This window comes from Equus quagga, chromosome 17, assembly GCF_021613505.1.
Source record: "Equus quagga isolate Etosha38 chromosome 17, UCLA_HA_Equagga_1.0, whole genome shotgun sequence".
NCBI classification, from domain to species: Eukaryota; Metazoa; Chordata; class Mammalia; order Perissodactyla; family Equidae; genus Equus; species Equus quagga.
The window spans coordinates 58,348,108-58,370,969 of record NC_060283.1 but is presented as its reverse complement, the minus strand read 5'-3'; the positions used below and the strand labels follow the sequence as shown (position 1 = coordinate 58,370,969).

Below are 22,862 nucleotides of genomic sequence, written 5' to 3'. Positions count from 1 at the left end.
TAAGTGGAAGATAAACAAACATATGGACGAAAAGAACAGATTAGTGGTTACCAGAGGGGAAGAGGGTTTGAGGGGTGCACATAGGGGGTAAAGGGGCACATATATGTGGTGACTGAAAAATGTACAAATGAAATTTCACAATGTTATAAACTATGACCTCATCAAATAATTAAAAAAAGAAGATATGTATATATACATATGCAATGGAATACTACTCACCAAAAAACATAAAAGAAAAGAAAACAAGCTAAAAATTCAGTTCCTCAGTTCTGCTAGCCACATTTCATGTGCTCAATAGTTACATGGATTTAATAGCTACTGTATGGGACAGCACAGACATTTATAGGACATTTCCATCATTACAGAAAGTTCCATTGGAACTTTCACAAGGCAAATCAAGGAAACACACACTCACAAGTTCTCACTCTCTATTGCCTTTTAAATATCTTCCTACGTTCTACCACACCAATTCTTTCACACATTAAACAATTACTTATTGAGCATATACTATTGCACAGTTACTCTTGAAGGCCTCGTATGTTCAGGAATACAGTTCCCCTTTATTCACAGGGGATACGTCCCAAGAACCCCAATGGATGCTGAAGCTACAGATATAATGCCAAACTCTATATATAAATATGGTTTTTCCTATACAGGCATTCCTCGTTTTATTGCACTTCACTTCACTGAACTTTGCAGATGGTGCGCTTTTGACAAGACCCTCCACCAGCAAAAAGATTACATACAACTCTCTGAAAGCTCAGATGATGGCTACAATCTTTTAGCAATAAACTACTTTTGTTGTTGTTATTGAGGAAGATTCACCTTGGGCTAACATCTGTTGAAAATCCTCCTCTTTTTGCTGAGCAAGATTCGCCCTGAGCTAACACCTCTGCCAGTCTTCCTCTATTTTGTACGTGGGATGCCGCCACAGCATGGCTGCTGACAGGAGGTGTAGGTCTGCTACCGGGAACCACCCATGAACCTGGGCCACCAAAGTGGAAGCATGCAAACTCAACCACTAGGCCATGGGGCCAGCCCCTAAAGCACTTTTTAATTAAGGTACGTACATTGTGTTTTTAGACATAATGCTATTGCACTTTTAACAGACTACCACATAGTGTAAACATAACTTTTATATGTACTGGGAAACCAAAAAAATTGTGTGACTTGCTTTATTGCAATATTCACTTTATTGCAGTGGTCTGGAGCCAAAGCTGTAATATCTCCAAGGTATGCCTGTTAAGTATCTATGATAAAGTTTAATTTATAAATTAGGCACAGTAATAGATTAACAACAATAACTAACAATAAAATAGAACAATTATAACAGTATACTGTAATAAAATTTACCATAGATCTTAGTGACCTCAGCATATGATTTTTTTTCTTTCCTTACTAAGTCAAGAACTTTCACCTTTTCACTTAAAGGAAGCACTTTACAGTTTCTCTTTGGCATATCCAAATTGCCAGCACCACTGCTCTAGGCCTTTGCAGCCATCATTAAGTAAATAAGGGTTACCTGAACACAAGCACTGTGGTACCATGACTCTCGATCGGATAGCAGAGACAGCTACTAAGCGACTAACAGACAGGCAGCGTATACAGCGAGGATACGCTGGACAAAGGGACGGTTCATGTCACAGGAGGGACATAGTGGGATGGCGCAAAATTTCACCACGCTACTCAGAACGGGGCACAATTTAAAACTTAGTTTATTTCTGGAATTTTCCATTTAATATTTTCAGACCACAGTCGATCGCGGGTAATTGAAACTTCAGAATGCAAAAGCAAAAATAAGGGGGGGACTATTGTATATAGTCCTTATTCTCTAAAAACTTACAATGTAATGAGAAGACAGAAAAATAAATGGATTATTATAAAATAATCAATTATTATAACACAGGGTGTTATATCAATATATACCCCACAGAGGGGATGTCAAAGGAAGGCATCCTGAGAGAAATGAGATTTATTAAGTTCAGAAAGGTAATTAACTATTATCTTGCCAATTTGAGAGATAAGTTGGAAGTGGGGCATTTGCTATTCTCCATCATTTTTTTCATCTTTGTTCCAATTATTCACTTAAAATTCTTTATCTCCTCCATACCTTTTCAAAATTCTGTTTATATTTCAAAGCCCATCTTTTATGATGCATTTCTTACTACAGTCATGCATCGCTTAACAATGGGAGTACGTTCTGAGAAGTGCATCCTTAGGTGATCTCGTTGTTGTGTGAACATCACAGAGTGCACTTACACAAACCTAGATGGTATAGCCTACTGCACACCTAAGCTACATGGTACTAATCTTAGGGGATCTGCATCATTTTTGTGGGTTGTCATGGACCAGAACATCATTATGTGGTGCATGACTGTACCTCTAACCACACAAAGCCCCTTCCTCAATCCCCAAATATATTGCCTTTACTGAATTTAAGCACACAAAAAGTTTGGTTTATTTTTGTTGTTATCAATGTAATGAGTAAGAACATGGGCTTTGGAACCAGACTTATTGCTTACTAGCTGTGTGACCTTGGGCAAGTTACTTAATCTCCCCAAACCTCAATTTCTGCAACTAAAGGTGGAATTAATAATGCCTCACAGTTACATATTTGAGGATTAAATAAAATACTGAAAATGCTCAGCATTGTGACTAGAATATGACAAATTATTTGGTGTACTAGTAACAACAGTCCAACACTTGTTTCTTCCTTTGTTTGCTGAAAGTTTTAAATTTGTTTACACCTTTCCAGGCCAATCTTTACATTATCAAGGCATATGTAGTATTTTAGTAACATCTAGCAAATCCCCTAAATTACTCAAGCAGATTACTTCCAGGCAGAATGTTATAGTATATTCATATGTAAAATATTTTAGATAGACAATTCTATTTGTAACTATGAAAATATAAAATCAATTTCAAAAATATTACCTATTTCTTATAGCAACTTTAAATAAAAATCATTAAATAAAATATGATTTTATATATAAAAACTTTAAATAAAAATATTTTTTATTTTCATTATTAGTTTGATTATGTAAAATTTCTTAAAATTCTGAAATAAAACCATTAAAAAGAATTTTCAAGTTGGGGGGCATACTAATAATAACTGAACTACTAAATGGTAAAAATCAATCTATTAATAAAAACTAATTTGTCAGAATCCACATTCCTATTTATAATTGGATCCTACAAAATCAAACTCAAAAATGCTTTCTAACGAAACAGCATCTTGACTTTTATACAAATATGTTTAACATAGTTAACGTAGTAATCATCAGAAATAATATTAAATGATAGTATAGATAGATCAAAGAGAATTTCTTTCCTTTGACATATTATTTAAAAACATAATAGGAAAAAAAAAGCATGTCATACAATGAGAACTAGAGATGACTTATTTTGCCCTTAACCACAGTGTGTTGAGAGATGCACTGAAAGATGTACACATAACATTTTGCTAAAAAATAAAAAATACACTTTTCTAAATGAATGCTTCTAATGGAGTATATTTACTTTGTAAAAAGTATAAAGATGGACATCTAAAACTGAATTGCTTATATCCTAGAAAAAAGAAAAGGAGTGCTCACCAGAATTAACAAGTACCAAATCTAAAAAGGAGAGCAATGTCGTTTCCTCCCAAATAGCTGACAGCTGTGCAGATTTTCTTTACCTTTTTCTTTGCTAAGCAAAAGACAAACAGGTAGTACCTTTGTGTTTTCCTTATTACCCTTACCAGTAAAGTTTAAAATCACCTTGCTATGTAATTGTCCCTCAAATTAGTTTAAGAATAACAAAGGATTACAAAAAATGGAGATATGAAAAGTTTCAGAATACTCTGCTATGTTGAAAAATTATTAAATTCCACTTATGTCAATGCCTATTAGGTCATTTATAAACTATATATTTATAGCCTTCTAGATGTCATTATTCTAAATAACTGTACGATCCATATCCTCTCTTATGTGAAATATATTGACGGTAAAATCTTTGCTGATGTTTTCCCAAAGGCAACCTTACCTGTGGAGTCCAATAAAAGGTAGAGCTCAATCGGTAGAGTTTTCGCTTGTGGAAACTCTGAAGTGGCCGTGTTCGAGCTGCTGTACTCATGACAGTCAAGGATGGAGCTTTCAATCTTGTCCTGTCTTTTCTCCTTTTCTTACTGTGCTTCTGGTTCAGTAACCAGCTACTGGAGGAAGAAAGCTCATCTAAATTCTCTGAAGCACTGAAATGCCATGAAATAATTGAGGAGTGGAGGGAATAAAACAAAACAAACAAACAAACAAGACAAAGAAAACTAAATGTAAATTGCCTTGATCCATTATGACAGAAGAGTATTAATTTTAGCCAATTTTGTGGTAATAATTGGTGAAAGAACCCATATTAATGGGGAACTACATATTCAAGTTGTGAAAACAATTTATATTTCTATTTTCTCCTTCAAAACAAATATCTCACAGGTTAGAAATGATCCCATTGAGTTCATTAGTACAATGTAAATGTTCATTGTAAATCAATAATTCACAGGTAGTACACAGTGTTGTAACTATTTACATCAAATTCTTTTTACACATGGCTGAAATTACATAGGATTATAGGTTTAAAAAGGGCTAAAGTCTCATAACTGTTTAGTTGCTCTTAAATAAGCACCACGTACCATTTCAGTGAATTTTGAAACAAAGATGCAATCCATCTATGTTTTAGGAATTTTTTAAACTTCTGATGATACAGAAGCCACAATTATAAAATAGTGAAACAGAGCACACAAACTACACATGAAAATAAGCATATTAATTTAATAATTATTCATCTTAATTTTTAAATATTATATATAAATATTTCAAAACCTCAGAACATCAGGAGGAAGTTAATGCTCATTGCCACATAAATTTAATTTCACTCATACCAGTATATGACATACAAAATAATTAAGCTTTTCAGGCAGTATATGTACCAATTTCAACCTTCTTTATATAGACAGAAGCTAGTCAGTTTAGTATTCTAACATCAACAAATGAATCTTCTATATGCGATACTGCTAATCAACATATAACGTCCAAATGTGCTATTTGGTTCAAGTAGAATTGGTGTTTAATGGCAAACATAAGATATGGTTTTTCTATAGCAAGATCATTGGTTTTGAGTCATATTTATGGCTGCTATAAAATACTCTATTAGCTTGTTGATTAAGTAATTCAGAGTGCTTTACACAGCAATAAGAAACCAGAAGCAAACGTATCTTAATGGCTTATGTTGGTGAAACCAAGCGAATAATTAAATATGGAATTTGGTGACTATCAAACATTCAACAAATACATAAGTGGGTTTGTACTATTGGCCAGACCAGTGCAGGGAGAAGAGCTGTTAACTATTTCACTTTTAAAATACTAACTTTAGTCTTCAGAGAGCTCTAGTCAAGAATGTTTTTAAGCCCCAGTTAATAAACGTTCTAAAGATCTTATATCTGAGAAAGCTTTAAGGATACAATGCTACCCTCAAATTAACAGGTTCAATCTCATATCCTGACGTTACTTTCTATAACACAGCATATGTTTTACTATGAAGACTTTTAAGCATATCAGTGCTAAGTAACAGTCTGCTCTTGAGAGACCAGCCATGGAACTGGGCTATCATGTTAAGTGAGCAGAAGGCATGGACGATGGTCAGTATCAAGTTAGGCACCAGGAAGGGCAGGTGGCTGGCACAGAAGCGAGTCAAGGTCAGGAAGAAGACAGGTTTCAGGAGGTAGTAGGGATTAGAGGTGATCAAGTCAGGAGAGCTAGGATCCAGGAAGATAGGAGTAGATCCAGCACAAAAAGAGGTTCTTCATGCAGCAAGTTAGAAACACCTTTAGGCAGATTATACTGGCTCCTTAAAAGAGACACTGCTTGCAGAGCGCCTAGGGAGAATGCAGAGCTTTTTTTCTGAGAGCCTGAGGCCAGCCAACTAACTCTTCCTCTATTTACAACTCTTCCTTGTTAGTGAGCCTGTAGTTACCTTCCTCACTGAGACTGAACCTTCGAGAATGTGAGCCACCATCTTCTTAGGGAAGGACCGCACACAGCTTTTGAACTGTTAGAGGCCCACAAGCTGGTTTAAAGATAAATGGAAAGCTTGTCGTTTGTGTCACCAAATGTTACATTTTCACATTTCTAAGGTGGCTGACATTATCATAAGAAAGAAATTTGATTTTATTCTTTTTTTCTTTACTTATGTTCCCAATTGCAGACAATTCACCCTTAGATGACTTTTGACTAACACTTTCTATTAAGGATCCTTGCAAAGTGTGATAAAAATTTATCCTTCTCAAACAAATGGGGGAATTTACTGAAACTGAAAGACGTGACATCTCTTTATTTCACTACTAATCAATGTATAAAGCACATTATTCTCACCAAAGCTAACACTGTACACGAACCACTTTTATAAATAATTGATGAGGTTGTTGTAAAGAGTTACTGCAAATCACTGATAAATTCACTTATTTTGCATAGTGTTTTACACTAAAGAGAGGGTCAATCAATGCACCTCCTTGAAAAGCAGAACAAGAGGAAAATTATGAGGAAATTCTTTGTAAGACAACAACCCTGCTCACATGACTCTATAACCTAAGGCTTTTTCCTCAGGAGATAATAATAGAATATCTAGGTAACTCAGTATTAAGTAAAACAAGAACTTAAGACAAAGATATCATTGATAAGTCAACATAAGACACCATCATCACATGACATTCAAACAAAAAAAGCAGTAATAATAGAAGAGGGAGGGAGTGAAAACCCAGGAGGGAAAGAACATTTCAGTAAGAGATAAGACTTAGTGTTCCCACTGAGTTGTATGTACACTTAGGAAACCCCAGAAACTGAGGCTGCAATGGGCCAGTGTCATAATATAATTATCGAGACAATTATCAATAAACATCAATATATAATTACCACTGGACTTGAAATAGCAAGCTTACAAGTGGGATAGTACCAGGTAAGGCAACACATTACACTTCTTTAGATTTCCAACTGGAAGTTTTTGATCAGAGAGCCACAAAAATCCCCCAAAGGATAGCCTAGATCCTCTGTTATAAGGAGATAGCATAATTTGGCTTTAAAATGAATGAAACACTTGGGGGTTGTGGGGAGCAGTAAGGATGGGTTTTTAGACCTAGGCCTTGCTCCATTTCCACTGTATAATCCAAGCTACTTTGTGCCAGTATTACTCCAACAGCCTTGTAATGGGTCTCCCTTCAACCACACTTTTCCCTCTCCAATCCCACCTATACCAATCTTTTGGGAAAGTAAACCCAATCCTTTCATATCCTTTCTTCCCATCCCCACACTGCTTAAAATCTCTCAAATCCTTCCCATTGCTCTGAGAAAAGGACTCAAATCCTGAATGTAAAAGGCTCTAATAGGCCCGGCCCCTGCTCTCTCTCCTGCCTCATGTTGCATCATACTCGCTCCTGTTCTGTGTTCCAGGTACACGGCCTTTCATCTCAAATAACTCACACTCTACAGTACCACACCCATTATACATTATTTCTGCTTCCTGGAATTTTCTCACATCCTCCTTCACCTACGTAATTTCCAATAATCATTGGCTCTCAGTTCAAAAGTCAGTTCCTCAGGGAAGTCTTTGAGCCCTTGTGTAGTCTCTCCAAAGATGCAGTCAAATCCTCTCAGGAGCTCTGACAGCACTGTTCACCTTTCTTTCAGACATTTTTCATGGTGATAACTTTACAATTCTTTGTATGATAATCTGCTTTATGTCTGTCATCCTTTCTAGGCTGTAATTAGTGCAGAGACTGTGTTTTGTTTATGCTTGTATCAGAAGTTCCCGATGTTGTACCTTGCAAACAGCAGATGCTATAAATATTTGGAGAAATATATACACATATATTGTCAGGTTTGTCATTCCAGCTCTGTGCTTTGTACAGTGCGTGTATGACATATACTACACCTAAATAAATAGTTTAGTGGGATGAGTAAATATTGAACATTTTACCCTAAGATCCAAAAGCAGCCCTAAACAGAAGCTTACAAGAGAGCTTTTAGAAAGATATATATTTACACTGCCTTGAGTTCCATTCTAAATCATTCTTTGATCACAAAAGTTAGTTTTTGATAGTAAGATATGATGTATCTTATTTTATCTTAAAATCAAGTATGCCCATCATAAATTTATAATAATAATAAGCAGATGAGAGCTATAAGATGGTTTGATTTGTAAAAGAGAAGGCATGAATCAAGTCTAAAAAATCTGTTTTAATCTAAAAAGTACAAAATGACTGACAGCTTTATCTAAGAAAATATCAAAAAGTCTTGAGTTCACATTTTATTAACACTTGAATTTCTCTTATTTAATAACTTTCTGAAATCATTGGTTTTCACTTACAATTCTGGAAAATTTTAGCAGTTAAGATATTTATGGATAACAATAGGCACTCAATTTGCTTTTATAGAGTATGAATGGAAAACTTCAAGTGCATTTTTAAACACTGTATTCCTATACTCTGATTACTACAGGAACCTAAGGCCTGGAAGTGAGTCAATTAATCTTTTACCTGATATTTTATTATAAATCACTACCAAAATCAATTTCTGTAAACATTATGTACTTACAGCATAATTAGTAAATAAAATAATCTAAAGATATAGGTACACAGGGACATCTATTAGCTAACCCCTTGGTGTCATTTGGTGGTGGTGGTCATGGTGGATGGATGTGGAAGAATAGTCTAATTTCAATCTATTTTTTTCATAAACCTAGTCAAAGATAGTCTTGAATTTTTCACAGTAAATTACTCAAGTGTTCAACAACCTTTTGCATAAGCCAAAGTGTGTTCTTAGAAGGACTGGAATAAATATTATGATGCTCTGCTCTAATAGTTTTAGTAAATAGAAAACTTTTGGGACTGGTTATAAATTTAGAATGCTAGAAGCATAAAAGCATAGAAAAGACTACAAGAAGTTATTTTTATCCATTATTCTCAAGGAACAGCAGATAGTAAGTATTCAATGCAGTATTTAAAAAGATTGTTCTGGGCCAGTAGTTTTCAACATTTCCCCACATTCACCCATTCTCACATTCAATACACTTAAGAAAAAGCAGAAATCAACAACGGAGGGGCTGGCCCTGTGGCTGAGTTGTTAAGTTCATGCACTCCGCTTGGGCAGCCCCAGGTTCGCCTGTTTGAATCCTGGGCGCAGATCTACACACTCACTGCTCATCAAGTCATGCTGTGGTGGCATCCCACATAGAAGAACTAGAACAACCTACAACTAGGATATACAACTAGGTACCGGGACTTTGGGGAGAGACAAAAAAAAAGAGGAAGATTGGCAAGAGATGTTAGCTCAGGGCCAGTCTTTCTCACCAAAAAAAAAAGTATTAAAAAAATGGAGAAGAGAATTAGAACGTACATCCCCAAAGAGATTATGATAGCTCCCTCAGTTCCCAATATACTCATTTACACAAATACCCACACCCACTGTACTGAGTTGAATGTGTCCTCACAAAATTTATATCCACCAGGAATCTCAGAATGTGACCTTATTTGGAAATACAGTCTTTGCAGATGTAATCAGGTACCATGAGGTCATACTGGATTAGGGTAAGCCATTAATCCAATTACTGATGTACTTACAATAAGAGACACAGAGAGAAAGAGGAGACCCATCCAGGGAAGAATGCCACGTAAAGACAGGGGCAGAGACTGGAGAGATGGTGTACAAGCCAAAGAACGCCAATGACTGCCAGCAGCCACCAGAAGCTAGGAAAAGGCAAAGAAGGACCCCTCTCTAGAAACTTCAGAGAACACGGCCCTGCCTGACACCTTGATTTTGAACTGCTAGCCTGCAGAACGGTGAAAGAATAAACATCTGTTATTTTAAGCCACCCAGTTAGCGGTACTTCGTTAAGACAGCCCTAGAAAACTAATGTATCCATAAAAATACACCTAAAATCATTGTTTTTGCATGACTTGCAATCTCTGTTTCAAGTGTCTCCTTTTCACGAGTTGGAGTTCTCTGACGAATCCGACCTACAGCAGCTAATGGAGGCAGCAGTCTTTCCCAAACTTTCCCTCATGCCCAAAGTCCTGCCAATAGTGGAATTTACTATCCTCTCTTTCCATGATAGTGTTTGGAGAAACAAACGCATCACACATTCAGGTAACTCAACGACAGAGAATGGTAGTAACCAATTTTAAAGAAATTATACAAAATAGGACTTATATAAACTTACGACAATGGCCCACTAGGGGCCTTACCTGTCCTACAAATGGCAAAAGCAAACACCTCTCTCAAATGACCAATGGATCAAGATCCGGGCATTATCTGGTACACAGAAAACAATGCTTAGACCAGGCCATTTCTTCCACTCGGGGTATTAAGTAGGGGAACTATACCCCTTACTCAAAAATACAAGTCTCTTCAACCCTAACAACAAGAAAATGTGTTGAAGGAGACTGTAAAATGGCATTCTACATTAGAGTGGTCTCTCTAAAAAAATTAAAATACATACCTTTTCTAAAAAAAAAGGTAGATCTTAATGCAGCCATTAAAATGGAAAAAACATTTTAAGTATAAAATGACAGATATAATATTATTGAAGTGAGATATAATAAAACTGCTTTCACTAGATCTCAACTATGAAAATAATGATAAAAATGATAGGAAGTAAACATACTCTTAGCAATATAAGTGATTTCCGCTTTCTTCTTAGTATTTTGTGAATTTGCCAGTTTTCCTACAATGAGCTTGTACTATTTTTATAAAAAGAAAAAACATCATCTAAAAGTTACAGTCTTCTTTTTTGTATTAAGAACTTCTAATACATTTTTAAGTGGCTATTCGAGAATGAGAGACTTAGGAGACATAATAACCAAACGTAATATGGACTTTGTTTGGACCCTGATTACAACAAATTAAGCATAAAAAGATAATTTTGTGACAACTGGGGAAATCTGAATATGGATAGAGAATTTCATGATAGTAACAAATTATGGCTAATATTATAAGAATAATAAGCAGATGATAACATGGTGGGTATATTAAAAAAAAGAGCTTATCAAAGAAATATACAAAAATATTTACAGTTAAATTACCAATAGAATTTGCTTTTAAAAAGTCCATAGGAAAAAAATGTGTCAGGAAATGAAACAGCTGAAATGAGTTAGCAAAATCTGGAGAACTGTTAAAGCTCAAAATATGCGAATTCACTTTATTATGCTTTATTAGCAGCCTGGAATATGCTGTTAATAAACAATCCTTCCTCATAACTGAGAAGTGACTACTGCAAATATTATGAGGGTTAAAGAATTACTTTATATGTGATTAGTTTGCCAATATAACTGCAGTTTTTCAATCATGATACCCAATTAGAAAGAATGGTTGCATTTCATGAGATAATTACCATTAGTCAAAATAGCATGGCAGTGATTCATTGGAATTTAATTTCATATCATATCTTAGGACTCATTAAAGCAAAAATACACCACCACCACCATCATAAAAATCTAGACGTTATTTCAGGTAGAAATTCACTTTCTCAGAGATAATACCCCATGGGGTAAACAAGGATCCATTTACAAAATTTCATCTTCATTTTAGAGTGTGAGATCTAAAAGCCACTAACTCTCTATGATGAAAAAATGTAATGCTTCATTTGTTTGAACACTCAATCTTTGCAGTTGCTCGGTTTCTGGTGACTCATCTTAGATCCTGCTGCCAAGATTAATAAAACTAAAAAACATCTGACTTCTGAGAGATACTGCCATTAAACAAGATATGGGGATTGGGAATCAATGAATAACAAGTGGGCAAACAGGTGCCCTGGAAAATAATTAACCAGGTGAATTTATTTCAGACATTGTGAGAACAGATCATTAGGATATTATAAAAATGACCCTAAACACTTTTCAAAAATTATATCAGGGGCCTCCCCATGGCCTACTGGTTAAGTTTGGCCCACTCCGCTTTGGTGGCCCAGGTTCGCAGGTTCTGATCCTGGGTGCGGACCTACGCCGCTCGTCACCAATGCTGTGGCAAGGACCTACATGTAAAAAATAGAGGAAGACTGGCACAGATGTTAGTTCAGGGCTGATATTCCTTAGCAAAAAAAAAATATCTACCTATCTATCTATCTATATATATATATCAAACAGTAAGTTTTATGTGGTCCACTAAAAATTAATATACAGAATAGGTGGCTAAACTTTAAAAATTCAAAATTTAAATTTCTTCTAACCTAATTATATACAAAAATTGTGATATATGATATAAAGCTAGAATAAATATGCTTTATTAGAACTGTAACACTTCACTTATGAGATTATTTATCTGGCAACTCCAAGTGAACAGACTACAGCTGAAATTGCAAAAACCTTTTAAATAACCAAAAAAGATCTCACTAAGTCCATGCACAAAAGCTTACTCCTGTTACTGTTAAGAGAGGCCTTCTCTCCTACTAGAGAATGTCTCTTAATCTAGTACAGATACTTCTACCACTCTGGTCATCTGATTTTCTAGTCAGAGTTAAACCAGAAGAGAGGCAGCAGAACTACAGGAGACAGCCATGAGAGCAGCAACTAAAATATCAATCAGACTATGGGGGAGAAAAAACAAATAAGAGCAAAATATTTTTTATGGAATGCTGATTACCTGCAAGAAATCTTGAAAGACATTTCATTCATTCAATAAATATTTATTGGTGCCCAAAATGTGACTCTCACTGATCCAGATGCTAGGGAAATAGCAGTTAAGAAGACACACAAAATAAAATTCCTACTCTCATGGAGCTTACATGCTCAAGCAGGCAGAGAGACAACAAACAAGTAAAAAAATAGCAAAATAATATCACATTTGTAATCTTATTTGATGATCACAACAATTTGGAATCAGACTGTTCTCATTAACTGTGATTCAGAAAGTTGCCCAAAATCGCAATGCTACTAAGTGGCAGAGTTGAGAGTGATTTCAGATCTGTCTGACTCCAAAGTGATATTCTTAATAATGAGTTTTCTTCATAGTATTTGATCAGGGTTTAAAATTACACATTTAGTTGTGTGATTATTTGGTTGACGTCATTTTTCCCAAACTAGTGGACAGAGACCACATCTGTTTTTGTTTAACCTCGTATCCCCAGTGCCCAAATCAGTGCCTGGCCACTGAAGTCCTCATGCAGTATTTGTTGACTACTAAGTGGATTCGTTTACAGATCTACACCTATTCATCTCAATAGTTCCTGAGGATCTGGTCATAGTGACGAGCTTGAGTCATCAAAGAAAAACGGAATTAAGTTCAGTATCATCTAAGAAAGGCAGAATGTACTAAATTTTACTTAATTCTTCCCAAATGGTTTATTTGAAAATTTTTGGCACTTGAGTAGAATCTTCATTCCTCCTTCTGTCTTGGGTATCTCTTTCCGTAATAACTTCTAGATTGTGCTTTAAAGTTACTAAGACATGTGGAGCAATTTCTATCCATTCACTAAATCTCTTGATTGAAACTCACATAAAATTATTACGTCCAAAGCAAGCAGAACAGTGATGTTACAAAAAGATACACATTTTAGGCTGTATTGAAATCTTTATGCTTTTATCGTTCATTTGTTTGAGAAAATGGAATTCCTCAAAGATAAATGTTTAATTAAAGAATATTAGCACTAGAAACTACTTCAGAAAATATTTGTGTCCCAGTAAATTTAAAGATAAAGAAATGAGATGCAAAGAGATTAAGTGATTTGCCCAAGGTCACAAAACGTCTAAAACAAAAAGAGTATGTAAAAATGTATATAGTCCCATAACCACAAGTTACCCTGAAACCACTAAATTATAAAAAACACTATAATTGATTAAGAATAAACAAAAGGTAAAACTTTTTTTGGGGGGAGGGGAAGAGATTAAATGTCCCAAGATGGTTTTTTGAGGAGCTATGTTTTATGTAATATGAGAATAAAACCCAACAATGTGTTCACCCTGAATTTTAGAGTGCTTGATTTAATTACAGGGTCCCACACAAACTAGGTGGACAAAGGCAGGATGGCAGTTTGACATCTTCCCAAGAGATATGATGGAAAGATAAATGGTACCTCAGTGGCTCCTAGTATGCATCTGCACAATGAATGTCGTCAGTAATAGCTGGCCTGTGAGGCCCTACATATGCCCTCAAAATCCTTATCGTAACTTGGGCCACTCGGAAGCACTTGTTTAAAAGAGTAAGAATAGTTCTAAATCAGTGACTAGTACACTGCCTAGGGTGTAAAAGAAATAACAGACGATATCTACAATTTTAATACACATTATGTCCTTACATAAAATATCAATGGCTAATATTATGAGGCAGGCAGCATCTTATGTGCCAGGCCATGTCATAAGAGATTTATATATACTATCTCCTTTACTTGTCACACAATCATATACTGTCTCCCAACAACTGGTCTGTTTACTGCACGACATACACTTAACTCTTAGTCATGATCTGTTGAGTGGCACACTACATTTTAAGAGACCCAACACAGACCTTTTAAGATAATATGATGTAGAAATTTGGTTAGAGTGGACACTGAACAATGTCAAATGTTGGTTAAGACTTTATACAATTTTTGGATCAGAGAGAATACAAATATTTAGACACCATAATGACAATTTTAAGAACATACAAGGCAAATATATATTATTTATCACAGTAAATTACCAAATTTCCTTACTTGGAAATATACTTTTGCCTGTATCTACAAACATTCTGCAAATTCCTATTATTGTACTGCTATTATTAGGTCTGACATTTGTATTAATTTACGCATTTCAGCTGAGTATGTACCTCAAAATTCACAACTGAATATACCAGTACTTTTCAGGTCGTGGGGACAACTAAAAATATGCTATAGATACTGGTCCTTCTCTTTAGCCATTCTTCATCTGCTTTCCACAAGTATGTATGAATGCTTTCATTGGAAAAGACAGAGCAGCCATCCTAGATTAAGACAGATTTGACAGATAAAAGAAAAGAGGAAGGATTATAAAATCAATACCTGTATCAGTTTCTATCACTAAATTTTAAAGTAACATGTTGAAATGAGATTCAATTCTCTGTTTCCCCTTCAACAAATTAAACAAATTAAATATCACATTCCTACTTAATGTGGCATTCCCATCTTAAAATTTTGATATTTTACGGCTATAATTTTAACAGTGTGGAACTAGTCAAATTTTGCTCAGTTTTAGGATTTAAATATTAGGATTTAAAATATTTAAACAGCATTTAAATATTTTTTCAAAACTATGACAACCACAGTATCTTCTATTTATCCTTTTTGAAGTATATAATTTGTGCCCTATTTTTCTTAACTTTCTATTGTGAAATATAAGATACCTATAGGTAAGTACATAAAACATTTATCTCACGATTAACCTGTAAATACGAAGCAATGCCTCTCCTACTCCTCCACTCTCCCATAACCACCACGCAGGCCAAGACACGGAACATTATTAGCACCCAAGAAGCCCCCTCCTCTATGTGTACCTCCTCTTCATACTTAAGAAAGATGGAAAGTTAAATCAGTACTTTTACGGGCCTCCTGAACAATTCAAGGACCTGAGAACAATTTGAATCCATTTACCTTTCTCTAGAACCATATGCTATTGTTGCCATGGACTTTTTTTTAACCCCACTAGACATATTTTACTCCTGTTTGTTTACAGATGCCCACAGAGTTATTTCCCATTTTACTTGTTCTTTATTCCTTCTTGCATCTCAAATTACCAGTGTAGGATCATCACCTTCCACAGCCTGAAGCACACTCATTATGGTTATCCTTAATTAGAGTCTGCCAGTGACAAGCTCTCTCCATTTTAATGTCTGAAAACATCTGTTTCACACTCACGCCTGAAAGATGTTTTCTCTGAGAAGAGAATTTCTAGGTAGACAGTTCTTTCAACATCCTGAAGATATCATTCCACTGTACTCTGGCTCCCGTAATTACTGTTGAGAAGTTAACTGTAAGTCAAACAGTGGCTTCAATGAAGGTAATGTCTTCCTCCTCCCCTACGCCCACTGTTCCATTTGTCTTGTTTTCACATTTTCCTCTATATTTCTAGGGGGAGATTTCTTTTTATTTGTCCTCCTCAGGAATCTGTCGTCAGCTTCAGAAATCTGGTGTCTTTCACAAGATCAGGTAATTTTTTTAGCTGATACCTCTTCAAATATTGCTTCCGCTTCATCCTGTCTCTCATCTTCCAGGTCTCCAATTAAGTCTTACAGTGGACTTGCTCAATATGCTCTCCACATTTTTTAAATGACTCTTTTGTGTCCACATTGCTGCCAAACTCACTTGTTTAAGTCCTTAATTTCAGTATTTTCCTAAGTTTTATTTGGACCTTTTCCAGATGTGCTACATCACTTTTACAGTTTCTTCCTTGCAGGTGTTTTCAAGCCTATCTTTTATTTTTATTATCAGAATAAGCACTGTGCTTTAAATAATCAGTGTTTGATAATTCTAGTATCTGAAAACTTTATCATCTGTTTTTGCTATCTGTTATTTTCTCCTAGTCTTACTCTCTTGCTCTGTCTCCTCACATGCTTGATTATATTTGACTGTGTGGTGATCACTGCCCTTGAAAAACCATTCCCGAGGATTTCCCGGGGTTGAGAAAGAAGGGGCCTTCCTCCAGAGAGGATCTGCATTGGCCTCTGCTGTCTACCTTGGAGTATCAGCCATTCCAGAAGCATTTTGAACTAGGGATGCCTTGGACGACACATTTATGCAAATCTGGACTGACAATCCTTGTGAAAATCCCCACCATGGTCAGACTGTCTCAAAGACGGGTTTGCTTTGTTTTCCTTTTATCTTCTGCTCTGCTCAGCACCAAGACCAATCTCCCACCCTACGCCGGGGTGGGGAGGGGGAAAGCAGTCTTTCCTCAGCTTTATGTTCACTGCGAGGGTGCATCCCTGGAGGAGGGCGGTCCCAGCTAAACATGGCGAGGCTGTCCTTTCATCTCCCGACCAGAGGCATATCTGTTTCTCACTCCACAAGCTAGTAAAACTTCACTCGATTTTTCTGGATTCGGCTTTAAGTTTCTCTTCCTTTCCCACAAAGCTATCAAAGCCTCAACTTAATTTTCTCAGAATTTGGCCTCAGACAAAAGTAGATTGCTGTGCCTTGCTTTATTTTTCTGGGTTCCTGCTTTTTCCTAGCTTTCGACTTGGAAATATCATTAACAACATTCACTAATTTCTCATTTTCAAAATAAACACTAAAATATTCAAAAGCAGGGACTCGGACAGATAGTTTTATACCCCTGTTCATAGCAGTGTTATTCACAGCCAAAAGGTAGAAACAACCCAAATGTTCATCCAAGGATCAATGGATAAACAAACGTGATCTGTACACCAACAGAATATTATTCAATCTCATAAAGGAAGGGAATGTCGATACATACTACAATATGGGTGAACCTTGATGACATTATGCTCAGTGAAAGAAGCCAGTCATAAAAGGACAAATACTGTATGATTTCACTTGTATTAGGCACCTAAGTAGTCAAATTTACAGAGACAGAAAGCAGAATGGCAGTACCAAAGACTGGGAAGAAGAGAGAATGAGGAGCTATTGTTTAATGGGTACGGACTTTCAGTTTAGGAAGATGGAAAAAGTTCTGGAGATGGATGATGGGGACTGTTCCACAAAAATGTGAATGTACTCAATGCCAGAAGACTTAAAAATGGTTAAAATACTAAATTTTATGTTATGTACATTTTACCAGAATTTTAAAAATTCTTATTCAAATGATGAAATTTCTTACCTTCACATTTACTTAAATACATAAGATGAACAATATTGATATGTTTAATGGGGATATCTTCAGAAAGTGCTTTGTGGTTAAGTGTCAAGTTTGAATAACATTAAACAGACAACACCCTTACTCTTGAAAAGCTTTGAGTCTGAAAGACGTTTTCTTCATGTATAATTAGATGTGAAGAAAAAAATAACAATATTTGAAAAACAACAAGACACGAGAAATAAAACTAGGCTTCATTTGACATTTTATTCTCAGGGTCAAAAGGCTTAGAAATAGATAAATTTCACATTGCTCCAACACAGATAGCTTTAAATCAAAGCTTTATATATATTACTATAATATAAAATTGTGTCTCCAATTAATTTTCAAAATCTATGGTAATCTCAAATGTAATGTACAATAATCTGTTAAATTTATAAAATTTCACTACACATTTATTTTATAAAAAGTTCAATGAGAGAATACTTTTAAATTAAATTCTTAACTAGTTTTACAAGTATCAATTAAGTACTTTTCACAATATAATTAAGGGAGTTAAAAAAAACAACTTAGAAACCACATAACATCCTTCTCCGGGGTGGGCTGCTCATGCTACAAAAACAGGAGAGGAGAGGAGGGAAATGAAGGGAAAGGGGCAATATTGTACTTGCCAATATCTATTCAAACCTTTACTTAACTTCCCCAGCATCCTTTCCCACTCTTAACTTGGCTACAGTCACTTTCTAAACAACTGCATCTACACCCATCTCAATCTCTTTTGTGCCACTCTCAAAGAACAAGTGTATCTTCTCCTGTCATAACATCCCTCCATAACTTTATAATATGTATTTCTACCTTTCTCATTTCTGGCTCTTTCCCTTCCCTTTGTTCTAGCAAAGATGCTTGTATTTCTCCCATCTTAAAAACAAAAATACCTTCCTTGACCTTGTACATCCATTTTATTATAGCTTTTACAATCAGCAGCCTTCAAAGTATAATCTTGACAGTTTCTCTTCTTCCTCTTCAGTTCTCTTACCACCCTGCTCTCATCTTTCTCTCTCCATCACACCATGACACTGCTCTTGCTAAGGTCTCAATTTATAACTGACAAAACCAAGAGATATTTCTCAGTACCTCTCTTTGGCATCTGACACATCAAGCACATACACTCAAAATTTTCTACTTGTCCTTCAGATTTACTACTCTTTTATCTGCAACATATTCCAGTTTCTATGTTCCTGGTTAAACAGATTTGTATATTATGTTATCTATTATCATAAATACAATTTTTACAAAAATTTTAAAGAGATCATGAGTATCCCCCATATCTTTTGTTTCACCTAGCAGTTTGCTGGCTATGCGGTAACAAAATATTTAAAAAGAGTTATTAAAGATAAACTATACATTTTAAACAAAAACTCTAATATTCTAAATTTGCTGTTCTCTTTGATGAAAGGTAGCTGTATTACATTTTCTAGAAAATGTTAGAGAATAAATACAATCTTTCCTTCAAAGGAAATATAATGTTTTGGCAACAAATGTGAAAATAAATGCTTTTTGAAAGAAACTCATGTTATGTACAAAGTATTTTGAAAAAATGTTAATTGTTGCCAAAAATAAATAAAATAATTAGTAAAAATAAAATTAATTAAAACGTTACATATCAACACACTTCAAAAAGGTGGAGAACAAATTTTTATTTGCTTTTAAATCTATCAAACAAAGAATTTTAGTCGGTTTTGAACCTGCTACAAACTTTCAAAAACAAACCTGCCAATTAGTTTGTAGGAATAACTACTTGACATTAGGAAAAATGGTAATTACTAGCTGATTTCAAGAAGAACCTTTGAACTATTGGTAGACAGAACTGAAAAAGTACCAAGATTTAGTAAACACAGCCAACATTACATTCCTTTCCTTTGGATCTATGTATCTTTATGAGGCATCTTTTTCAACTATGACAGCTATTAAAAGCAAATATTCAAACAACTGGACACAACTGCATTATTATATGATATTTTAAATAATTGCATGTTTCACCTACCAGACTGTGAGTTATTAGGCAGAGACTCTGTCTTCTTCATCTTTGTATCCCTAGGACTTTTACTGTATGGCACACAGCAGATAGTCATGCAATAAATATTTAGTGAATGAATGCCCCAAAAACAAGCAAGTGTATTAAAATGAAAGCATGTACACACACACGTAAGTATATGGGTACTAGTGTAATCCCTGGTTAGGTAGACAAAACATTACCAAAATGGGTGTAACCCAAAACCACATGCTCACACACCAATTCGATGGTGTTTAATGGCTCAACTTGTAATTATGGCTTTCTTAATTAGGGTATGTTCTCACACATGAAGATATCATAGCTGTCCTATACAACGTGTGAAAATCTTTACTTTCAAAGTGAATCATCAGTGATACAAGGAATGAATATAAAGTCAACAAAAAGTAAAGCAAAGCCAACAGAACTGTTTCCATAACAAATAATGGATAAATGACCCAGGACAAATAAAACTGTAAAAGTATTAAAAATTAGACTTTCAAAATAACAAATTAGAAATAAAAACTGAATAACAGCATTTTTATTTTAAGACATTTTATATTCACTAATCTCATTAAGAAGGTGCTGGCTACTTAGCACGACTTTCACCATGGTATAAATTTTCCTTTCATTCAGTGTTAACAAGTTTTTTAATAATAAATCATGTAAGTATTAATATAAATACTTCTCAATACTAAATTACACTTAGTCCTCGATGGTAAAGCAAAGAAGCTCACACTACAATTTTATTGGAAAAAAATTGGATGCACACACAAAATGATATTCTATTGGTATCTTTAATTCTAACTGCATCTTTAAAAGAAGAGATTCAAAGAGAAAAGTAAACAAAACAAATGCTTTTCTAAAAAAGAATGAGGATGCATTACATATATATAGTAGCTGATATAACATAATAAATTGCTAATGATTGTAGGAATTATTACATTATTTACACTCAGAAAACAAATTTACCTTATAAAACCTGAGACACAAAATGATTGAGTAAAACTTAAGCTGAATTTTATGGATGATATTCACCAATCCTCTGTGCCCAAAGTATACGTAGGTCTTTCTTTTTCAAATGCATTGCAAGGGCAGTTCGGAGCTAAAGAATATAAAATGTACAGAATGGAAGGTATACTAAACAAGGCAGTAATTCTATAGCAAATGGTATCACTGTTTTTCCTTTTAGAAACATGATAAAACTTTCTGGAAAGCTTTCTACCTCATTCTCAGGTTTATAGTTACTTAATTATATAAGTTTGATGTTATCTAAAAATGCATCCATGGTCTACTGATTGTACTCTAATAGCACTTAAGTAAGAAGAAAAAACCAGCTATAATGCTTAAAAAAATCAAAACAAAATAAAAATAAAATAAGCAAAGCCAAATTTGGAAACAAAACTATCCCACGGGTACCTACCTCCTGGAAACACCATTAGCCATACATTTATGGTTACAGGATTTGGAGGAGAGGGGTGATGAAGTTGGGGACAAGTTGAGAGGTGCAATCAAACTGTTGATGATCTCAGTCAACTGTGCACTCTGCAAGAAAACAGTCAAGCTTTTACTCCTGCTAAGCAAGAAATGTAAGTTACATCTCAGGTCTTTAGTTCATATTAAATGCTTAACTTCTCATGAAACAAGCAACTGTTTATATTTTGGTAGATATTTTAATCTACAAAGACAATTTACACCACTACTGATTTTTCCACTTATACTAAAGCGACATTTTAAAGTACCCCTTTTTCAGATCCTTTCTTGTTACAGTTCCTTTAATCTAGTCATCTCAGTCTTTAAAACATGTGAACTCAGCTAATAGCATCTACATAATATTTTCTTTGAGGCAGCCAAATTAATAATAACAAAATCATAGCTATAATTTATGCTGTGCCAGGCACTATACTAGGCACTAAACAAAGACCATTTCTAATCTTTACAACTAATCTGCAAAGTACATAATATTAGAACTACTGATATTACTATTATTAAAATCAATTACAGATGAGGAAATTGAAGCAAAGAAAGATTAGGCAGCTTGATCAAGGATTATAAAGTTGGGTAAGAAATGGATTTAGGATTCAAATTCAGGTGCTAGACTGTTTCTCAGTATTTTTTCTAATTCAAAAATATCAGTTTCTTTAGGTACCCAAAATTTTCATTGACCCTTAGCCCAAACTTAAGTATTTGTAATATATAATAAATATGAAATTATTCTCAAAAAATCAGCTACAATAACTATAATAAACACAGGCTATGTCAATGGAAAGTACAGTTCTACAAAAGAATTTTGTAGAACTATTTTCATTACACATGTAATCCATGTTCATTGGAGAAAAAAGGGAAAGCATAGAAAGGTTTAGAAAAGGAAAAGAAAATCACCTATAATCATATTTCACAGAGAAAACCATTGCTCATATCTTGGTATATATTCATCCCTAAAGACTAAATTTTTTGAGTATATGTAAGTATGAATGTATACATAACATGTGTGTGTACTCAAACACACACAAACCCTTTTCATTGTCATGCCACATCAATTTTCTAAAACCTGGTTTTCTCACTTAATATAGTGTGATAATATTTAAAAAAATATATAGACCTATTTCACCATGTTTATTAACTGCAGGGAATTCTATTATAAAATAGAAGGGTATATGAAATGATTATCTTGAATCTAATATGTTGCTAGAAAAAATGAGACTAAAGAATATGATAGAACTAAATACAATATTTGAATTCTTCAAAAAGTTTTTCATGAAAAAGATTGAAACGTTTTATCTTTTTGAAAAATAATATGTACCTAATGATTTATTTTAAAAATTATTACTCATTTTTAGATTAAAGCTCATTTTCAAAATCACTAATAAAAAGATTCTTTATCCATTTAACAAGTGTTCATTAGTTTAGTCATACAAATAAATTTATAGAGTATGTCATATTTTCCAGTCTGCAACACTGAGACACTCTTCTCATTTTTCTACCTCCAAAAATACCATGTAAAATTTTCTAAGCCACTGGAGGACGCTGGTCAGGTAT

The 22,862-nt window shown here is 34.5% G+C and overlaps 1 protein-coding gene across 7 annotated transcripts in view; it reads right to left on the bottom strand.

Annotated features, from left to right (window-relative positions):
• Positions 1 to 22,862, bottom strand: part of KANSL1L (KAT8 regulatory NSL complex subunit 1 like) — a 138,321-nt gene that overhangs the window by 56,234 nt on the left and 59,225 nt on the right. For 5 of the 7 annotated variants that reach the window (XM_046643624.1, XM_046643629.1, XM_046643631.1 and 2 more), the window contains 2 exons: positions 21,247 to 21,368; positions 4,024 to 4,228 (listed from right to left, as the gene is read on the bottom strand). In XM_046643624.1, the coding sequence (XP_046499580.1) occupies positions 4,024 to 4,228; positions 21,247 to 21,368 (327 nt within the window). The remainder of the gene's footprint in view (positions 1 to 4,023; positions 4,229 to 21,246; positions 21,369 to 22,862) is intronic. The other 2 variants (XM_046643627.1, XM_046643628.1) reach the window with 2 other exon arrangements.